General features: G+C 43.6%; 1 protein-coding gene across 4 annotated transcripts in view; it reads right to left on the bottom strand.

Annotated features, from left to right (window-relative positions):
* Positions 1 to 307: 307 nt before the first annotated feature.
* The window catches only part of DYM (dymeclin), a 212,316-nt gene continuing 195,101 nt past the window's right edge, over positions 308 to 17,522 (bottom strand). For all 4 annotated transcript variants that reach the window (XM_069001243.1, XM_069001244.1, XM_069001245.1 and 1 more), the window contains one exon: positions 308 to 2,794. In XM_069001243.1, the coding sequence (XP_068857344.1) occupies positions 2,645 to 2,794 (150 nt within the window). In that variant the 3' untranslated portion in view covers positions 308 to 2,644. The remainder of the gene's footprint in view (positions 2,795 to 17,522) is intronic.

The following is a 17,522-nucleotide window of genomic DNA, read 5'->3' as shown; positions in this document are numbered from 1 at the left end:
TCAAGCCCAGTCTTTTGTGGACAACCCTGTCCTTCCTCTGCTGCCCCCCACAACTGCCCAGTGCCCCACCAGGCCATGGCCATTGCGACCATTAAAGCTGAGCTGACATTCCACGTGACACTGCAGCATGACACCTTCCTCCTTTCACCAGACACTAACCTGGACATCGATTTACTCTATACAAGAAATAAAATTACATTCTTCTTAATTGCACGTCATGGAAGACATTATAAAACCTCATGCATGTTGGGCCTGATGACCACACCAAGACCCATGACATAAAACACACCACCCTGTATTTACTGTTTTATCTTTTTTATTTCTGTAATTACGCATAGTAAATCTTTCACACAAAGTAATGAAAAGGATCCCTAAGGTGAAGGAAAAACAGAGTATTTCTGACCGTACCAGACTGCAGACGTCAGGACACTGCCAGGCCCACATCATGCTCCAGTTCTTGGGAGAGCCAAGGGGGCCAGCATGGATTTCTGCCTAAATCTTGGTCTGGCTTGGCTGTTTTGGCTTCAGGTGGTAACTCCAGCTGTTCCAAACCAGCTGGGACCCGGGAGCAGGGTATTTCATGAAATGCAGAAGGAAATTACGCTATCAGAACAAACCCTCTGCACCTCGGTGTCACCAACAGGAGGACAGTGAGAGAGAATTTTCAGTGTGACACTGATGTTGGTTCAGCAGCTGGTTTGACCTATTCTATCAGATTGCTGCTTCATGTGCCCCTCTCTTTAAAAAGCCCTTTCACAGACAAATCAGGTTTTCTGCAGTCTGACACCTGGCTGAGCAGTGTCTGCCCTGGCAGGGCCTCTCTGGTTCTGCTCACCCTGGGGTGTTTAAAACAGATGAACACTGAGCCAGCCCAGCAGCTTCAGAATCCACAGTTTAAAAGTGCATCTTCAGACTGACCTTTCCAAATCTGGGCAGCCCTGTTGACTCACAAACACTCTTAGTCTTTTAATAAAGACAAAATTACAAATCACTACAGTAACCAAGAATAGTTATCCCCTTTAGATGTTTGCTCAAAGACCAAAACAAAACAGAATAAATCCAAAATACAGATCAACTTATGTGCAGCTCAGTCATGGTTCATTCATTTCTCTTACTTGCCTAAGAAAACACTGCATCTCCAGTCTTACCATTGCCTTTTCTCAAAAGCATCTGCCATTTCAAAGTCCTAAATGCTCATGGGCTGTATATATCCCTTTGCAGCTATATTGAAATAAATTTGGAAAGCTTTTTTTTTTTTCTTTAATAAGCCAGCATTTCCATTTGTGTAGGACTCAAATGGACTTCTGTCTCTAAATAAGCAGATAAAAGGGAAGTACAATCTTAGCACATCTTTCAGGGGGACGAAACGGTGCAAGAAATTCTATTTAAAGCCATTCAAAGGACTTTCTGAAAGCAAACGCACCCAATTCCTCAGGTCAACAAACAGAACATGCTGGAGCAGGCAGTGAATACAGAGGGTTGGCACACATCTTTAGGAACTAATTCCTCAAAATTGAAGTTTTGGCATGCAATCCACTGGTGACAGTCCCCCACACAGCAGCACGTGGGACGAGGAGAGTGGGTGCATGTGTGTGCAACAGGCATCCCCAAAATATGATCCCCACTTTGAAAAATGAGATTTCTTTCAAAATCACACCACTTCTTTTGCTTTTCCCACTGCTGAAACAGGTGTATCAGGAAAGGGCACTTGAAAACAATAAAAAAAAGAGTAATATTCTACATTCAGATAAATTTATACTTTGCCATAAAACTTTAAAAGTTAACAGGAGGTTTTCAACACAGAGCTTTGTCAAGGATCCCCAAAACACACTGTCACCATTACGCACAGGTTTACAGGACACTGGTCTATTTTACAATCTTGCAATTATTTTCTTTGGACTTTATTTTCCCCCCTTTCCCTACACGTTCAATTTCCAGGAACAATTTTGCACAGGGGCACAGAAAAACAAGTCTGTAAGGGACCTGACTCTGAAAGCAGGTGTTTCTTGCCCTCTGGAGAGTATTTGCCAGTCAAACAACAACAACAACAAAAGACTTGATATTGAAGATCCGCCCACCAACATCTAAATCAAGTGTTTTGAATCTGCCTGGGAGCTAATCTGATTAAGATGCTGCTTGCTTAGTTCCCTCGGATGACAGAGTAGACAGCAATTTAAGGGCTGCAGCCTTGACAGTGCCACGGAAACGAAGGGCTGTGAGTGAAAACACGGGATTAGGAAACGAGCAACCCACAGCAGCATCCAAGAGACCATAAAAAGCTTGAAGCTTGACCCAAGGCAGCTGCCTGCTTGAAAGAGCCAAAAATACAAATGCTGCTTCCAAATCAAAGCCTGCAATCTCATTTAGCCCATTAAGTTAAAAGGACGATCAGGTCTGTGGTTGGTAGTAACATCATACCCCATGTGTAAGGCCTCATTTTCATCAAACAAGCTCTAGGTTATGGACTATAAACACAAGGTTGCCTACAAGCCATCAGTGCCCCACACCAGTCTGTCCCAGCATGAGGCTGGGCTGGACACTGGCTCTGGGGTCAGAGGGGGCAGTTGGAGGGGGTCAGGTTGGAAGGGGTGCAGAGGTTCGATTCCTGAAAGACGGAGCGGGGCTGGCCTGGCCAGGCTGTCCCTCAGCCTGAGTCCATGGTGAACAGCTGGATGTCACGGGGGTTCCAGTACAGGGCCACGGCAGAGTTGTAGACCAGGGACCACACATAGGGGATGAAGAACTCCTCAGGCTGCTCCTCCTCCACGTACTTGAACTTCAGCTCGGGGAACTTCTGCAACAAGAAGCCAGAGTCCAGTGAGGGAAGGTTTGCATGCCTGCTTGCAAACACACAGCCCACATAAACACTGAAGAAAGAGGTTTGGTGAAAAAAATAATGGAAGGAACTAAATCATTAGAACCCAAGGAAAATATTTATAGGATGAAGAGATCATTTATAATTTCTTCTTTGAATCAAATGCTACATTAGCATATCGTATTCAAGCCTTTTACCATTGGTCACAATCCATTTGCCTGTTAACACACTAAACATGTGAATCCTTTACAAAACACAAAGGTCTTAAGGAAAACTGTCATTTTTAGCAGCTCCTAAAAAGCTTTCTTGCTTGTCCATGTACAGACCTATTTACTGCACTTTTCCCTAAAAAACATTTTGAGAATAATTGTACTTGGCTCCTTAGCAGGAGAATCATTCAGGAGGGCTGAAAGAATAAACACAGCTTGTGATACCATAGGATCACAGAATCTCCTGAGCTGGAAGGGACCCACCAGGATCACCCAGCCCAGCTCCTGGCCCTGCACACACACCCCTACAACCCCACCCTGGGCATCCCTGGCAGCGCTGTCCAAACACTCCTGGAGCTCTGGCAGCCTCGGGGCCGTGCCCATTCCCTGGGGAGCCTGGGCAGTGCCCAGTACACTAACCTTTCCCTTATCTCCAACCTAAACCTCCCTGGCACAGCTCCAGCCGTTCCCTGGGTCCTGTCCCTGGTCACCAGAGAGAATAGACAGATATGCTGCAACCTCAATTTCCCATTTTTCTAATTTTTTCCCTCCCAAAGCAGTGCACACTGCAAACCCACCAGGCTCGGTCTTGGTAAGTGTGTATTTTGGAAAGAGCCGAGTCTACTTTTGTACTGTGCTCTTCGCTTTATCCACTTCTAAATGTTGCCTGTGTCTGAGCTTGGCAGAGTCTCAGGCAAAAGCTGCATTACAATGATCACTGGGGTAAGATAAAACATGACCCGTTTTATTATTTATAAGGCTGTGGCTAAGACTAAGAATAAACTCTACAGTGTGACATGATCAGAACAAGCACAGGATGGCTAAGGAGCCTCTTTGCCCATTAATAATGAAGGGATTCCCTATCCCATTTCTTGAGCTCAATGTCCTGGTTCCTTGCCTTAAGGTTACGAGTATTCTGGCTGGATCAGAATCCTTTAAAGGGGCATTTCTTGGACACTTGTTTTTCAGGGCTATGTATTTAACTTTATGCTCACATGTTACTTGTATTCTTGGGGTCAGAAAGTATGGAAACTTGTAGAAAAGTTGTAGAAAACATGTGGATGTGGCACTTGGGGACATGGGTTAGTGGTGGCCTTGGCAGTGCTGGGAGAACAGCTGGACTCAGAGATCTTGGAGGGCTTTTCCAACCTAAAAGATTCTGTACTATCTCTGTTCAAGGAACTGAGGCAGCTAAAAGATAAGGCTGTTAAAGGACCTTCTGCATCTAAGTCCTCTTGAGTTCAAAGCCCAGAATCTCAAAGGTACATCAGCACATTCAATTTCCTGTGTCAGACACACAGTTTGTGGTAGACAACTCTCCCACAGCTGTTTTGTGCACCTAAACCACTTTCTACCACCTCTCTGCAACCTCTTTTCCCCAAGTCTGTTTGGACCAGCCTGTTTCATCTTCTGCATCACTTTGTTTTTTCACTCTGAAGTACCTTACACCCATACTCACCTCCACCTCTCATTTCCAGTCTCCCAGCCTACTGCCACCCCAACTCTCTTTCACTGCATCCTTATCCTCTCTTTAGCATACCTTTTGTACTCATCCAAGCTATCTTTTTTTCTCACCAGCCTTGTGAAATCCTCCTTTTCATTGACGTTCTCTATTCCTTCTGAACGCAGCTCCAAGTTCTCAAGCTGTCCCTGCCTTCCCCTTCTGGTAGCCCCCAACCAAGCCCTCACGTATATTTTCATTAGTATTTATTTTTAAAAAAAACCCTGACTTTATACTCTGCTTATCCCCAGTGTAATGTTCCCCACTTCCTTCCAAAACTTCCTGGCTTGTGGTCAGTGCAGACAGGAGCACGTTCCGTTCAGCACCGCATCAGCAGAAGGAATGGTTAAACCCCACGATTACAGCATAGCAACACTTCCGGCCAGAGGAAAGTCTTGCACAGCTGTCACTCTTCACCCCAGGGGTGGCTGCACACCAGAACTGCAGCCCATGGTAGTCCTTCTGGGAGGGAAGGGGGGGAAAAGTGATTGAAGATGGTAATTTGAGTTGAACTAAACAGACACAGCTTTTTTTTCACCTTCATGTCACAGATACAGCTACTGGCTTTGCAAACACTCATGGCAGTAGCCTAGGACCACTCTTGGGCTCTCATGCAGCTTACTCAAACATCTTCAGCCTTAAAACAGTAGGCAAAATTACATTAGAAATTCCAACAGCTGCATCTGAGATGCTCAGGTCTTATTTTCCCATTATCTCTCAGCTGGAAGGGCAGCATAAAATGGCTCAGGTAGTATTCATATTTTCAGGCAATAAGCCATGCATTGATTCTATGATTCAGCCTCTCTTCAGGCTGATCGATGCTACCATTTATTGCGATCGTACCATAGCAATTTAATAATCAATTTCAGATTAAAGGCTGTAACTCACTGCAGTCAGCCTGGACTCTCTCACACTCACCACGTGCTTTGAACAGCCTGTGGGGGTGTCTTGGAAATGCAGACAAGGAGAATAAGATTTTTAAGGAGAGAGATAATACACACTGCCACTACGTATACACAGTTTTGAATGTGTCTATGTAAAAAGAGTGCAGATAACAGCAAGGAGCGATGGATTTTTGATGGTCCACCTGAACAGCAGGCTCAGGACAACTCAATGTGTTGCTGATGAGACATGAAAAATCAGAATTCCAGGCCAGCAATTCAAACCCACCTTCTTTAGATGACTGCAATGACCCACAGCTGTGTGCTGGCCACGTTTTCTCAATCATTTAAAATGAGAAATCCTAGAGGCCCAGCATAGACAGAACTGCACCAGCCTCTTTGGGGTGTGGATGTAGCACTTGGGAATATGGTTTAGTAGTGAGCACAGTGCTGCTGAGTTAATGTTTGAACTCAATGATCTTGGAGGGCTTTTCCAACCTTAGTGATTGTATGATGTAACTTGCAAGATTAACCATGGCAGCCATCCACTGTTGAGAGAAAAAACTACCCACACTGCTTCACTAGCAGGGTGTTCACTGGAAACAGAATTTCTTAACAAACAAAATAATCAATTTTCTTCTTTATCAGAGTGACTTTATAACTATTTGTAACAGCAGGATTTAAACACCACATAAAAAGCTTTTCAAAAAGGTTTTCAAGATTTTCAGGTGATAGTCCACGGAATGTTTAAATTCATATTTATGCCATTTGTCTCCTGTATGTACTGCTTCAAATGTGTGATCAGGAGTCTTGGCTGTGTGCTGCAGACACACAGGAGGTGACACTGTAAAGCAACCAGGCCACATGAGTCTCAGGGTGCTCCCAGCAATAACCCAGCCAGCACTGGTGAGGGATTTATCATGGTTAACAAAATTCCAAAAGTGGCACGTCGAAACAGCAGCACACAAATCTATTTTCTTCTGCCTTGCTGCTGTTGTGTCCAACTTACTCCTGGAAAGACGTTTGCACCCCAGCTGGTGACACTCCAATGAACCTGATTTTTAGCACTACTTGAAAAGAGAGCCTGTTTTAAGGCATCTTAAATGGCAGTCTTAATGACAGAGGAAAAGCCTTGGCATGGGATGAATCATCCCTTTTTTTCCTTCACTGCCCTGTTTGTTCGGATGGATGGTGTTGAAAGATAGAACCCCACTGCTCTGGAGCCAGCCTGGGACAGCTGGGGGTGTTCACCTGCACAAGAGAAAGCTCCAGGGAGAGCTCAGAGCCCCTGGCAGGGCCTAAAGGGGCTCCAGGAGAGCTGCAGAGGGACTGGGGACAAGGCATGGAGGGACAGGACACAGGGAATGGCTTCCCAGTGCCAGAGGGCAGGGACAGATGGGATATTGGGCAGGAATTGCTGTCTGTGAGGGTGGGCAGGCCCTGGCACAGGGTGCCTAGAGCAGCTGTGGCTGCCCCTGGATCCCTGGCAGTGTCCAAGGCCAGGCAGGACATTGGGGCTTGGAGCAGCCTGGGACAGTGGAAGGTGTCCCTGCCTATGGCAGGGGGTGGGATGGCATGAGCTTTAAATTCTGCCCCAACCCAAACCCTTTTTTGATCCAATATACAATACTGTTCGCTATTTAAGTTACCGAACTCCTTGCCATGACATAAACAGGTCTGTTGGAGCCATAATTTGCATTTCTCTCCAGCTCTTACAGGGACAGACAAACCCAGATAGTTTAAAATAAACCAGCCTGAGAAAGCGCTTGAAAACGCAAGAGACAGAGGTAACATTACGGTTTGAACGACACAGTTTAAACACAGACACCACTTATCAGCCCCAGTGAATAACCCCACCACAGCACCCTATCTTGTTTTCTTCTGCCAGACAAAGCAGAAGTCAGATTTAGTGGTTGGGACAAGGGTACAAACGAGACAGACCGAAAACTTTGCAGACTGTCTGCGTTGTCAATCACATGATTCGATGAAAAACCACGGGAAGTCCGATGAACAGACGCAGAACTGAACTGCAGTAACTCCCCCACCACAGAAGTTCAACAACATCGGGTGTTTTGGGTTTTTTTGTTTTGGTTTGGTTTTTTTTCAGTTAATGCTGAGGAAGAGAACCCAACAACCAGCGAGCAGCACCTGGCCCCACTCCAGACAGTGCAGTGGCATGTGAGCTACAAGACTTGAGCAATACATTAAATAAAACATCCCCTTCCCTTCAAATGAACACTCAGAGCTGCTCTTAGGCTGCAGTGTTATGTCAGTGGATGATCTCCACTCAGATAATGCAGCCAAGGGCAGATGGAGCTGCCTTAAGAGCAATATCTTTGCTTCTTCCTTGATCTAGATGTTCTGCTGGATGAAAAGCAACATTCATCAAAGATACGGGGCAGTCACTGTGGAAAATAAAGAAACTAAAGAGCTGGATTAATAAAAAAATGGAGAACTCTCTTTTCCTCGAGTTCTGGTTAGAAACTCTGGTTTCTGAAACAGCAATCAAGCACGAGTCAGAATTTTCAAAAGCAGGTGACTCTTTGAGTAGAGAAGTGCTGTTTTCAAAGGAGTCTGAAGACATTTGAGAGTCAAATTCATGTGAACTTTACATCAATCCAAAGCTTCAAAGTCTTTCTGAGGATGGGATTTCTGTGTGTTTGAAAAGCTTACCATGAGTCCTGTTTGGTAACCTAATGACTTGATGGCAAATTATGTGTTTCATATTATTTCAGCTAAATATAGCAGTATTGTTTGCAGAGCATCTGTAGGATTGGACCTTATTAGCAAGGGGGGAAAAAAAGGGCTCAGGTTCAGCACTGTACCAAGCCTCTGTTATAGGGTCTATAATGAATATTTACCCCAGCAAGGATTATCCCTACAACCTGCCTTGCACCAAACATACCAACCTGTGAGGATTTTGGGCAGAGGAATGACACCTGTACTTGTCTGCAAAATCCTCAACACCACTTGGAAATCTGGTCTCCAAAATATTCATCTAAGTCAAATTAATGGCCAAGGATCTTGAAAACAGCTCAGCAATCATGCCTGGTACAGTGTTCATGATATGGATACACAAGTACATACGGAAAGATTGATATATTTGGGTTTTATATAAATATAAGGACTTGTGTTCTTTAACAGAGCACTATTTGTGGAAGAAAATGTCTCAGTGCTTGCTCTAAGATACTGACAGATTGAATTTTTGCAATTACTTAATTCTTGTGGCGCGGTAAGGCTGTTTCATCTTCCTCAGTTCTGTTCATGTCTGCAGTGCTTCTCTTTGACTTCAGACAGAAAGTCTGTGTGGCTTTGGTGAAATATCTGTATGGGCTACACCACACCTGCCTGATACCATCTTTTGCTCCTCCTCAGGCTCACAGCATAGAGGATGATGGTGGGGACATGAAGGAAGCAAACAGGAAATGTGCTAGACTAAGTGTGAGCCACACATCTTGTTCAGAGATCTGCCTAAGGAATAAGTGCAAACGGAAAGACAGTGAAGAAAACGGGGGCTCGGAGCATGGCAGGGAGGTTGAAAAAGAAATAGAAAACTCAGGGTGATATGAGGTTCAAAACCATCTGTGCACAAACTAAATATAATAACTATATTACATATTAATTAATAAATATATGTAAAATACAGTATTATTTATAATAATAGAATTGTGGAAGTTTAAGCAACTACACAAGCTATAGCAGACAATAACATTGTTCCCAGGGAGTAAAATTCTTTAAGACAGGTAACCCATATTCTAATGAGGCATAATCTGCCTGGTCCAGGAGGGTAGGGGAGTTCCTCTATAGAGAGAGAACTGTTTCAGCAAGTTTCATTGATATGTGATTTCTGTTTTCAGATCACTTTGAGTAAAGGTTTGTACAACCACAGCTGCAGGAAAACAAATGCTCAGCGGTGAATTTTCAGTGTCAGATGTGAACTACTGCCAGAGGAGCAGACGTGCTTCTGGTCAGAGTTCAGCAATTACTATTTTTTTAGTGGAGTACTGAAAAGCCAGGTCATTTTGGGAAAAATCAATCAAACAGCTCTGCCTAGATAATTATGGGTAAAAACACAATGATTTAAATGAGTTAAGTATTTGTGGCAAACCTGCTAGGGCACAAAGCTTTGCAGGGTATCATAAGAAGATGACTGCATTTCTGTCTGGAATAGAATAGCAAATAATGACAGCCTTAAAGTCCTAGAAAATCAGGGATACAAACACATATATAATTGTTTTTTCTCCTTCCAGAAAAGAAACACTGCTGATAAATGTCAGTAGCCCCAAATTGTGCTATTTTTGTCTTCATACCAGGCTGTTAGTCTGTACAGATTCCAAAAGCACTGTATAAATGTATATATCTGAGCACAGGACAAGGCCAGGTACCCACTTCAGGATCTGCTTGGGTCCACATCAGAAACACCTGGTCTCTGGGCTACTTCTAGACACCACAGAAAATAAACTGGACCACTGGTCAGCAGCTACAAAGACAGGCTGGGACAGCTGGGGGTGTTCAGCTGCACAAGAGAAAGCTCCAGGGAGAGCTCAGAGCCCCTGGCAGGGCCTAAAGGGGCTCCAGGAGAGCTGCAGAGGGACTTGGGACAAGGCATGGAGGGACAGGACACAGGGAATGGCTTCCCAGTGCCAGAGGGCAGGGACAGATGGGATATTGGGAAGGAATTGCTGTCTGTGAGGGTGGGCAGGCCCTGGCACAGGGTGCCCAGAGCAGCTGTGGCTGCCCCTGGATCCCTGGCAGTGTCCAAGGCCAGGCTGGATGAGGCTTGGAGCAGCCTGGGATAGCGGAAGGTGTCCCTGCCTATGGCAGGGGATTGGAATGAGATGGGCTTTACATTTCCTTCCAACGCAAACTATTCTAGGATTCTGTGAAAGTCCCTTAATCCCTTGGTTTGAGAAAAAAGGGGATCCCTGCTCAGCCTCAGAGGTCCTGTGTCTACCTGGAGAAGTTTTGGAATGGGAGGAAAAGATCACCAAGATGGAAGACTGAAGCAAAACTCACACATCACACACTGTTAAGTACCATTAATCTCTATATATATTTTATGCATTATACATTAATAGTCACAGTTCAAGGATTTACAGCTCTAATTAGAATTTGCTTGCCCTGTCAGGATTGTTCTCTATGCCATCTCTAGATGGACATAGATCTTTCCAAACATTTCCAAAAGGACTGCTCAACAGCCAGGAGCCAGACCAAGCTGTGACTTGCTATCAGACCACGGAGAGACAGGAAACAACAGGAACACTACGAGGACATTTGCAACCCTGCAGAAAATACAATACATGTTGGCTTTATCAAAGAAAAAGAAAAGAAAGAACCAGAGATTGATGTATGTAATTACACTTGAAGCATGAGGATGAAGGCATGACGTGTAAATGAGGTACCATCAATAAAAAACAGAACTTTCATCTACTTCAGAGCTTAACCTGAAAGAACAGCAATTCTCAGAAAATGCAGTGGCCTTTCAGAAGAAAGAGCGTAGGTCTGAGCAAAAAAATTAACAACCTCAAAATGTCAACAATTCAAACAAAGACTGTTTTTTAAATTGAAAAAAACCCCCAAACAACTAACCAGGAACAGAGTTAAACACATGGAATGAACAAAGTCCATGACTGACCCAACGGACAGAAACAGTTCTGGTCCTGACCTTGCTCAAGCACTTGTTATGTACAGACACTGACCACTCACATAAATAAGTAAAATCCTTTGTATGCTTTTGAATTTAGGGAATTAAAATCTGACAAACAGAATAATCCCTGAAGCCATTTCTCAGTGGCATTAAAAGGCACCAAAGCACAAATGGGGATGAGTCTATCAACTCACAAAACTTTTATGGAAATGAAGTGGACGCATAAGCCTTTCCGACCATGGGATTTGCAGAAAAAGCACATTTCATAACAGTAGTCCCTATTTTTACCACTGCTAAGGAAGATGCAAATGAGTTTAAGCCCTGGCTTCCTGTGCTTAGGCTTGCAAGCCATCCTTCTCTAGATTAATGTGCAAGGCTTTACACAAACACAAAAAACAGAATGTTTTCAGCAAACATTTTTGTTAAAAGTAAAGGGAGTTTAGAAATCACTCATTCACTGACACCTTTATATAGAAGACTAGTAGACCTGCTAACAAAAGTTTCCAAGATTAGAACTGGATTTTGGATGCCTCAGCTCACAATTAAGACCATGATGCTTTAGCAGTACCCTCAAAGAAGGGCTTAGAAATTCATAAATTTCCAAAGTCTCAGAATTAAACCCTGTACCTTATGTAGACTTTCCCAACCCCAAAACACCACTCACCTGCCAAACAAAGCAGATTCAAGGCTGCGTGTTTTTTCTTTCCAGAATTTTATGAGTGAGATTTGAGTAACCTGGAAAGTGTCCCTGCCCATGGCAGGGGGTTGGAACAAAATGAGCTTTAAGGTCCCTTCCAGTTTAAAACATTCTGTGATTCTATGATCCTACAAATTTTGCCACTTTTCAAGTGCGCAAAAGGTAAAGTTTAAGAAATTGGCAGCAATAAATCAGTTGGGAACATCTCATGAGGAAAAACTCTTCGAAGATCTCAAATTGGACAAAAGTTCAAGTTGTCCTAAGTCCATACATGTACACACACAGTTTGGATCACTCAGTAGGAGACAGAAAATGTATTTATAAAGTCGAGGAAGCAGGAGAATGCAGGGGAAGATCAGTTCTGCAGTCAACCAGATCTACAGACATATAATCATCCCTGGAGGGATTTAAACGCCATGTAGATGTGGCACCTGGGGACATGGGTCAGTGGTGGCCTTGGCAGTGCTGGCAGAATGGTTAGACTCAATGGTCTTAGAGGACTTTTCCAACCCAAATGATTTTGTGATTCTGTGATCTGTGAGATCCCAAGATGTTTGCTCCCTCCAGAAAAAGCTCTTGGTGCTCTCAGAGCCCCAGTATCACCTGGTCAGTGGGAAAACTCTTATACAAACCAAAAAGGCTTTTTATGGTTCACAACTGGCCAAAGACCAAAATAATTCTTCCAAGGCAATTTGATTATTTGCAACAATGTGGAAGAACTCAAGGGAGGGTGATGTAGGGGTGAGAAAGGCAAAGTCTCCTCTTGGAGATACGGTAAGTAGAGAAGAATTAAGTTGCGTATCAGGCTACAAAGTCTGCTCCAACTTCTGGATAAAAATGACAGATCCATATTTCCTTTCTAAAAAACAAAGCCAATACTATAAACACCCAACAACATCCCAGTTCTCACATCAGAGACAACCATCTGCTAATTATTTTCTGAAAAGTGAGTTGCACGTTTTTAGTCTAATTGATATAATTGATTAAACTTTTTTAACAATAAGGAAAAACTCACTGGAAAGGATTTAAAAAAGGCCTATGAAGTGCACAAATGACAGAAGTTTTGGAGAAAATAGCTCTGATGAATAATGAATGTACACTAATATGTGTAGCTATATATTAAAAGACATGGACAATCTGCTCTAGACAAATCTTAGAGCCAATTATAAATTTTACATTTCAAGCAGCAAGTGCTACTGTTTAAGCCAGAGCAGTTGTTTTGACTTTGATAGCAGACTAGTCTAAAATACAAGGAATGTTGTTTATTATGGAAATGCTTTGTGCTCCAGATAACATCACGGATGGCTGCCCCACCTAGGCTACTGCACCATCCCACTGTCCCGAAACAAACCCCAGATAAACCTCTCCCTGCTGCCCGACTTCTACTCCCACCAAAGATCCAACTGCTGTGCAAAAAAAACCCTTACCATGGTGTGTGCCATGCAATCAGCAACATAAAATGAGCAGAAGGTATTGGATACATGTGTGACAATGAAGGAAACTACTGAACTTTGAGAACATGACCCACACTTCCATGTTTTGGTAAGGCACTGAAGCCAACACTCTACTCTGCCTTGCTGCCAGAGGGATGCACCTCGGGAACGCTGTATGGACAAGGTACATATCCTGACCCAGTAATATGTAAATATTACCCTTATCTCACTCCTTTTTTTCTTTTTTTGCATAGGAATTGTCATGCCCAGGGTTAGATTTTTTTTCCTCCACCCTAGAGAAGGAGCTGGAGATTTTGTCATCTGACTCAGTCCTACCTTGCTCTGGCTGATGGGCATTGCGACTGTCTACGGAGTCTCCAGCACTCACCTCTCTGCTCTTCAGCATCTCAGCTGGGAAGGACTGAAGCACAATGACAGTATAAACCACACTAATTTCACAGTTTAAGGATTTTTCCTTTTGCAAACTACCTATATGACCTTTCTCTGCTCTAATACAGTCCTGGGATAATCCAGCAGAACCAAAAAGGATTGACAGGTCAAAATGCTGTTTTCATCTGCCTGTTTCTTTCACCCCAATTCCAGAGTTACTACCATGTCACAGTTGTTTTGTTTTCTCATTTATTTGCGTAGAACATATTCCCCCAACACAAAAGGTGGCAGGAGAAGAGCACAGTGATTCAGTTTGCATACTTTTCCAGTGATGAGGTCCCAGACGTACTTTCACTACATACTGGTTCAATGCTGCCTCCAAAACATCCCACCAAGCCAAAAAGAACATTCCTTTGGACAAGTGGGACCACGCTTCTCTCCGTTATCACCGTGCAAGGGTTGATGCACTGCCCAGGCCTTGGCTTTTTGCATCAGCCAGAGAGACGAGGTTCATTCTCCCAGCTGAGCTTAACACCTTTGATTTGCATCCTGGGGGCTGACATTTACAGCACATTTCCTGGTGTGGAGGGCTCCTCGAAGGTCATTTGACAAGGTTTGAGTTTTCCTTCACAGCAGCCACAGAGACGAGGCCCACGCCGACATCCTGCTCCAGTCCCTCCCACCCAGCACAGCCGTGGGGCCGCACGCCAAACCCAAACATCCTCCCCCCACCCCCAGCGCCCACGGAGGAAGGCCTCCTTTTGATTTTGTACTTTTTAATCTGAGAGAGCCAGGCCTGTAAATATTACAAGAAATTATAACAATGACTTAAGAACAGAGACAGACTCACTGTCACCAACTGTTAACTCTCAGATCAGGGCAGCCTAGGAAGTGGACCCTTATCTGCCTGAAGCTCAGGACGTGCTGACTAACACCCTATTGAGCCGGCAGACCTTTGGCTCCCTAATCTCCCCAAACTGGAAAATGTACACCCCAATGGACATACTCCCTTCTGAAGTATTTCAAGCCTCTGCAAACACACAGACTGTGTTGCGAGATGAGCTGTAGCTCTGCTACATGCAGGAAATCCCATTTATTTGTCTTGAGGAGTGAAATGTGAAGTGACAGTAAAACCTTTCCAGCCATAGTACGTGGTGCCAGATTGCAGCCTAATCTCTGCCAGGACTGCCAGCTGAGGAGCCAGTGCCAAATGTGTATGTTTACACAATTATTTTGCAAATGCGGACTTCACAGCTTTACAAAAAATTTGCCCTAATGCTAAGAGTCCTGTGAAGACAAACCAAAGTCAGGGGAGGGGGGGGTGGTGTTAAGTTGACCTCAACAAATAACCAGGATGCCTTTTCTGAAATGGATTTCTAGGTTGCTCATTCTATGCTATACTTTATTCTGTATTCCACTATATTAATGAAGGTTGTGATAGCAAATTCAAATTAGCTATTGAAAACATGGCGTTATCAATGACAGAGGCAGGCAGTGTGTAGAAAGGAGAAAGGGTAAGAATGAGTAGGACAAGGATTCCTTCAAGTATTAAGACATCTTTACAAATCTTGAACCTGGGCAACTGCATCTCCTTATCTGTCTGAGTACAGGGAGTCAGGAGCTGACTGCAATCAAAAGGGATCTGCCATGCTTGGTGTCATCCTGCAGCCACCAGCTTAAAAAGTAGCACTCTCCTATAGTGAAACTGCTTTTTTTTCCTAATGCAAACAACCACCTCAATCTGAAAAAGGGCCCCAAGTGAGCTGCTGTTTCAATAATGAATGAAAATTACTTGCATTTTCTGTTTCACTACACTTTAGATGCAGCATTTCCAAATTTGTTTGCCTTCACTGACACCTTATCTGTATTAAGACCTATTCTTAAAGTAAAGACAGTAAAGACTGTCTTTAGGACATGAATCAAACAGTTCTAGAGAACTTCCCACTTCCGACTGGAGAATTCTTTCATAAATGCTATTATGTCCCTTTGTTATTGAACATATCTGCCCCCTTCTTCCCTGTGCATTCAGGCCAGGATTGTTTACCTTGGTGACAACAATCAGGCTTTGCTGGTCCTAGCTCAGGAGGATGGAGCTTGGCAAGTCCTGGTGGGGCAGATAAGCCCCAGGAATTCCAATAAAGTTTTGCTGCCTGACTCTGTGCTCAGAACTACAGGCACCCCTTGGATCTCGTGGGTCTCACACCAAGGACAACATGTAAGTTTAATGCCTGTGCTCTCCTCCCACTCTACTCCAAAGACACAAAATTTCCTTTTATGTTTCTGAGCTGCCAGTCTCTCATAGCCTCGAGGAGACCTTCCCTCAGTGAACTACCCAGTATAAGCCTCTGGTTTCCCATCTATAAAAACAATTTTTGGTGTGGTTTTTGATAGCTCACACACTGCAGTGAAGGAAGGGAAATCTTCCTTGTGAAGCTTTGGATGCTTGCTGCTACAGCATGATCAAGATGGGAAATTCTCACCCTTCTGCTGCACTGTCCTCAAGACTCGGCTCATGAGCCACAGGTTGGTTGCTGTCCCCACAGTTTAAACACCAGAGCAATGGCTTTAAACTGCCAGAGGGCAGAGTTAGATGGGATATTAGGAAGGTATTTTTGGCTGTGAGGGTGGTGAGGCACCGGCACAGGTTGCCCAGGGAAGCTGTGGCTGCCCCGCCCCAGGAGGAGTTTAAAAGCCGTGTGGATGTGGCACTTGGGGACATGGGTCAGTTGTGGCCTTGGCAGTGCTGGGGAGTGGTTGGACTCCATGGTCTAAGAGGGCTTTTCCAACCTATAGGACAAAGAGAAAACCTCGGTAGAAGGGAGCACGGTAGGGTTTGTTAGGGTACAAGAGTCAATATGAGGACACACTAAAGAAAAATCAGCCTTGTTTGTGAGTTCAACAGATTGCGGGTTTAGCATTACAACCTTATCATAAAACCAGCCTAAATCCATGTGAATTTAAGATTCAATACCATCATCTGATACTCCAGAACATCTAGAGCTACAAAAAAAGTTTAGGGTGACCTAAACCAGCTGCCCTCTATGCTGATAGACGTGAGAAATCCCCTGTTTAGCCAGGAAAAAGCCATATCCATCACTAATCATCCTCAGCAGGAGCAAACAGCCTTTAAATCAACTGGAGAGAAGCTTTGCAACTTGTACCAAAGGTTGTGACAAAATTAAACTCCGTATGGGAATGCAGTGGAGGCAGCCATCAGCTGACAAAGTACATCTCTTCCTCACTCTCACTTCTTGGTGCAGTTGTTGTAAACATTCGAGACATTTCTCTGATTTATGCATTTAATTAGAAGATATCTGTAACATTCCTGCTGTTTACATTTAACCCAACACTGCAATGAAAGCTGTAATTTCGTCTGGGATTTATATTCTGTACTCAAACTTATTTTGATTCCTTGATTTAAACATACACACAGAAGTGAAAATGTGTCAAAATCATGAAAATGGAAGAGATTATACTCCATTATCTAGTTCATCTGTCAACCAGGGCAGAAATTTTCTGAGGACTGTTTTTCTCAATCTGCCACATGTTATGGAAACTTAATTCAAAAGACTAATTCAGAAAAGACAGCTAAACCTTAAAAGTGGAAGAGCAATCGGATTACTATAATTAGGAATTACATGATTTTTTTCTTTCTTTATCCTGTATTTAGTTGTCATAACTCATCAAAATTTGCACCTTTTGGGATAAAGTTGTTGGCCTCTACCACATTATTTTACATTTTATTTAGAAAGTGGTTAATGCCTTTTTTTTTTTTTAATGGAAGGGGGATAATGTGGGGCTTTATTAATCAAAGAAACTAATAACTTCATTTTAAATGCAACTTTTTATACACTGAAGGTCTCCAGTAGAAAAGGAACACATGGGTTAGAAATAGCTTGCAACTGAGCAGGGGAAGAAAGAGGTCAGGGCATTTCAGTGTAATTTTACT

Source organism: Aphelocoma coerulescens, assembly GCF_041296385.1.
Source record: "Aphelocoma coerulescens isolate FSJ_1873_10779 chromosome Z unlocalized genomic scaffold, UR_Acoe_1.0 ChrZ, whole genome shotgun sequence".
Classification (NCBI taxonomy): domain Eukaryota; kingdom Metazoa; phylum Chordata; class Aves; order Passeriformes; family Corvidae; genus Aphelocoma; species Aphelocoma coerulescens.
This window is presented reverse-complemented; position numbering and strand designations above follow the sequence as displayed.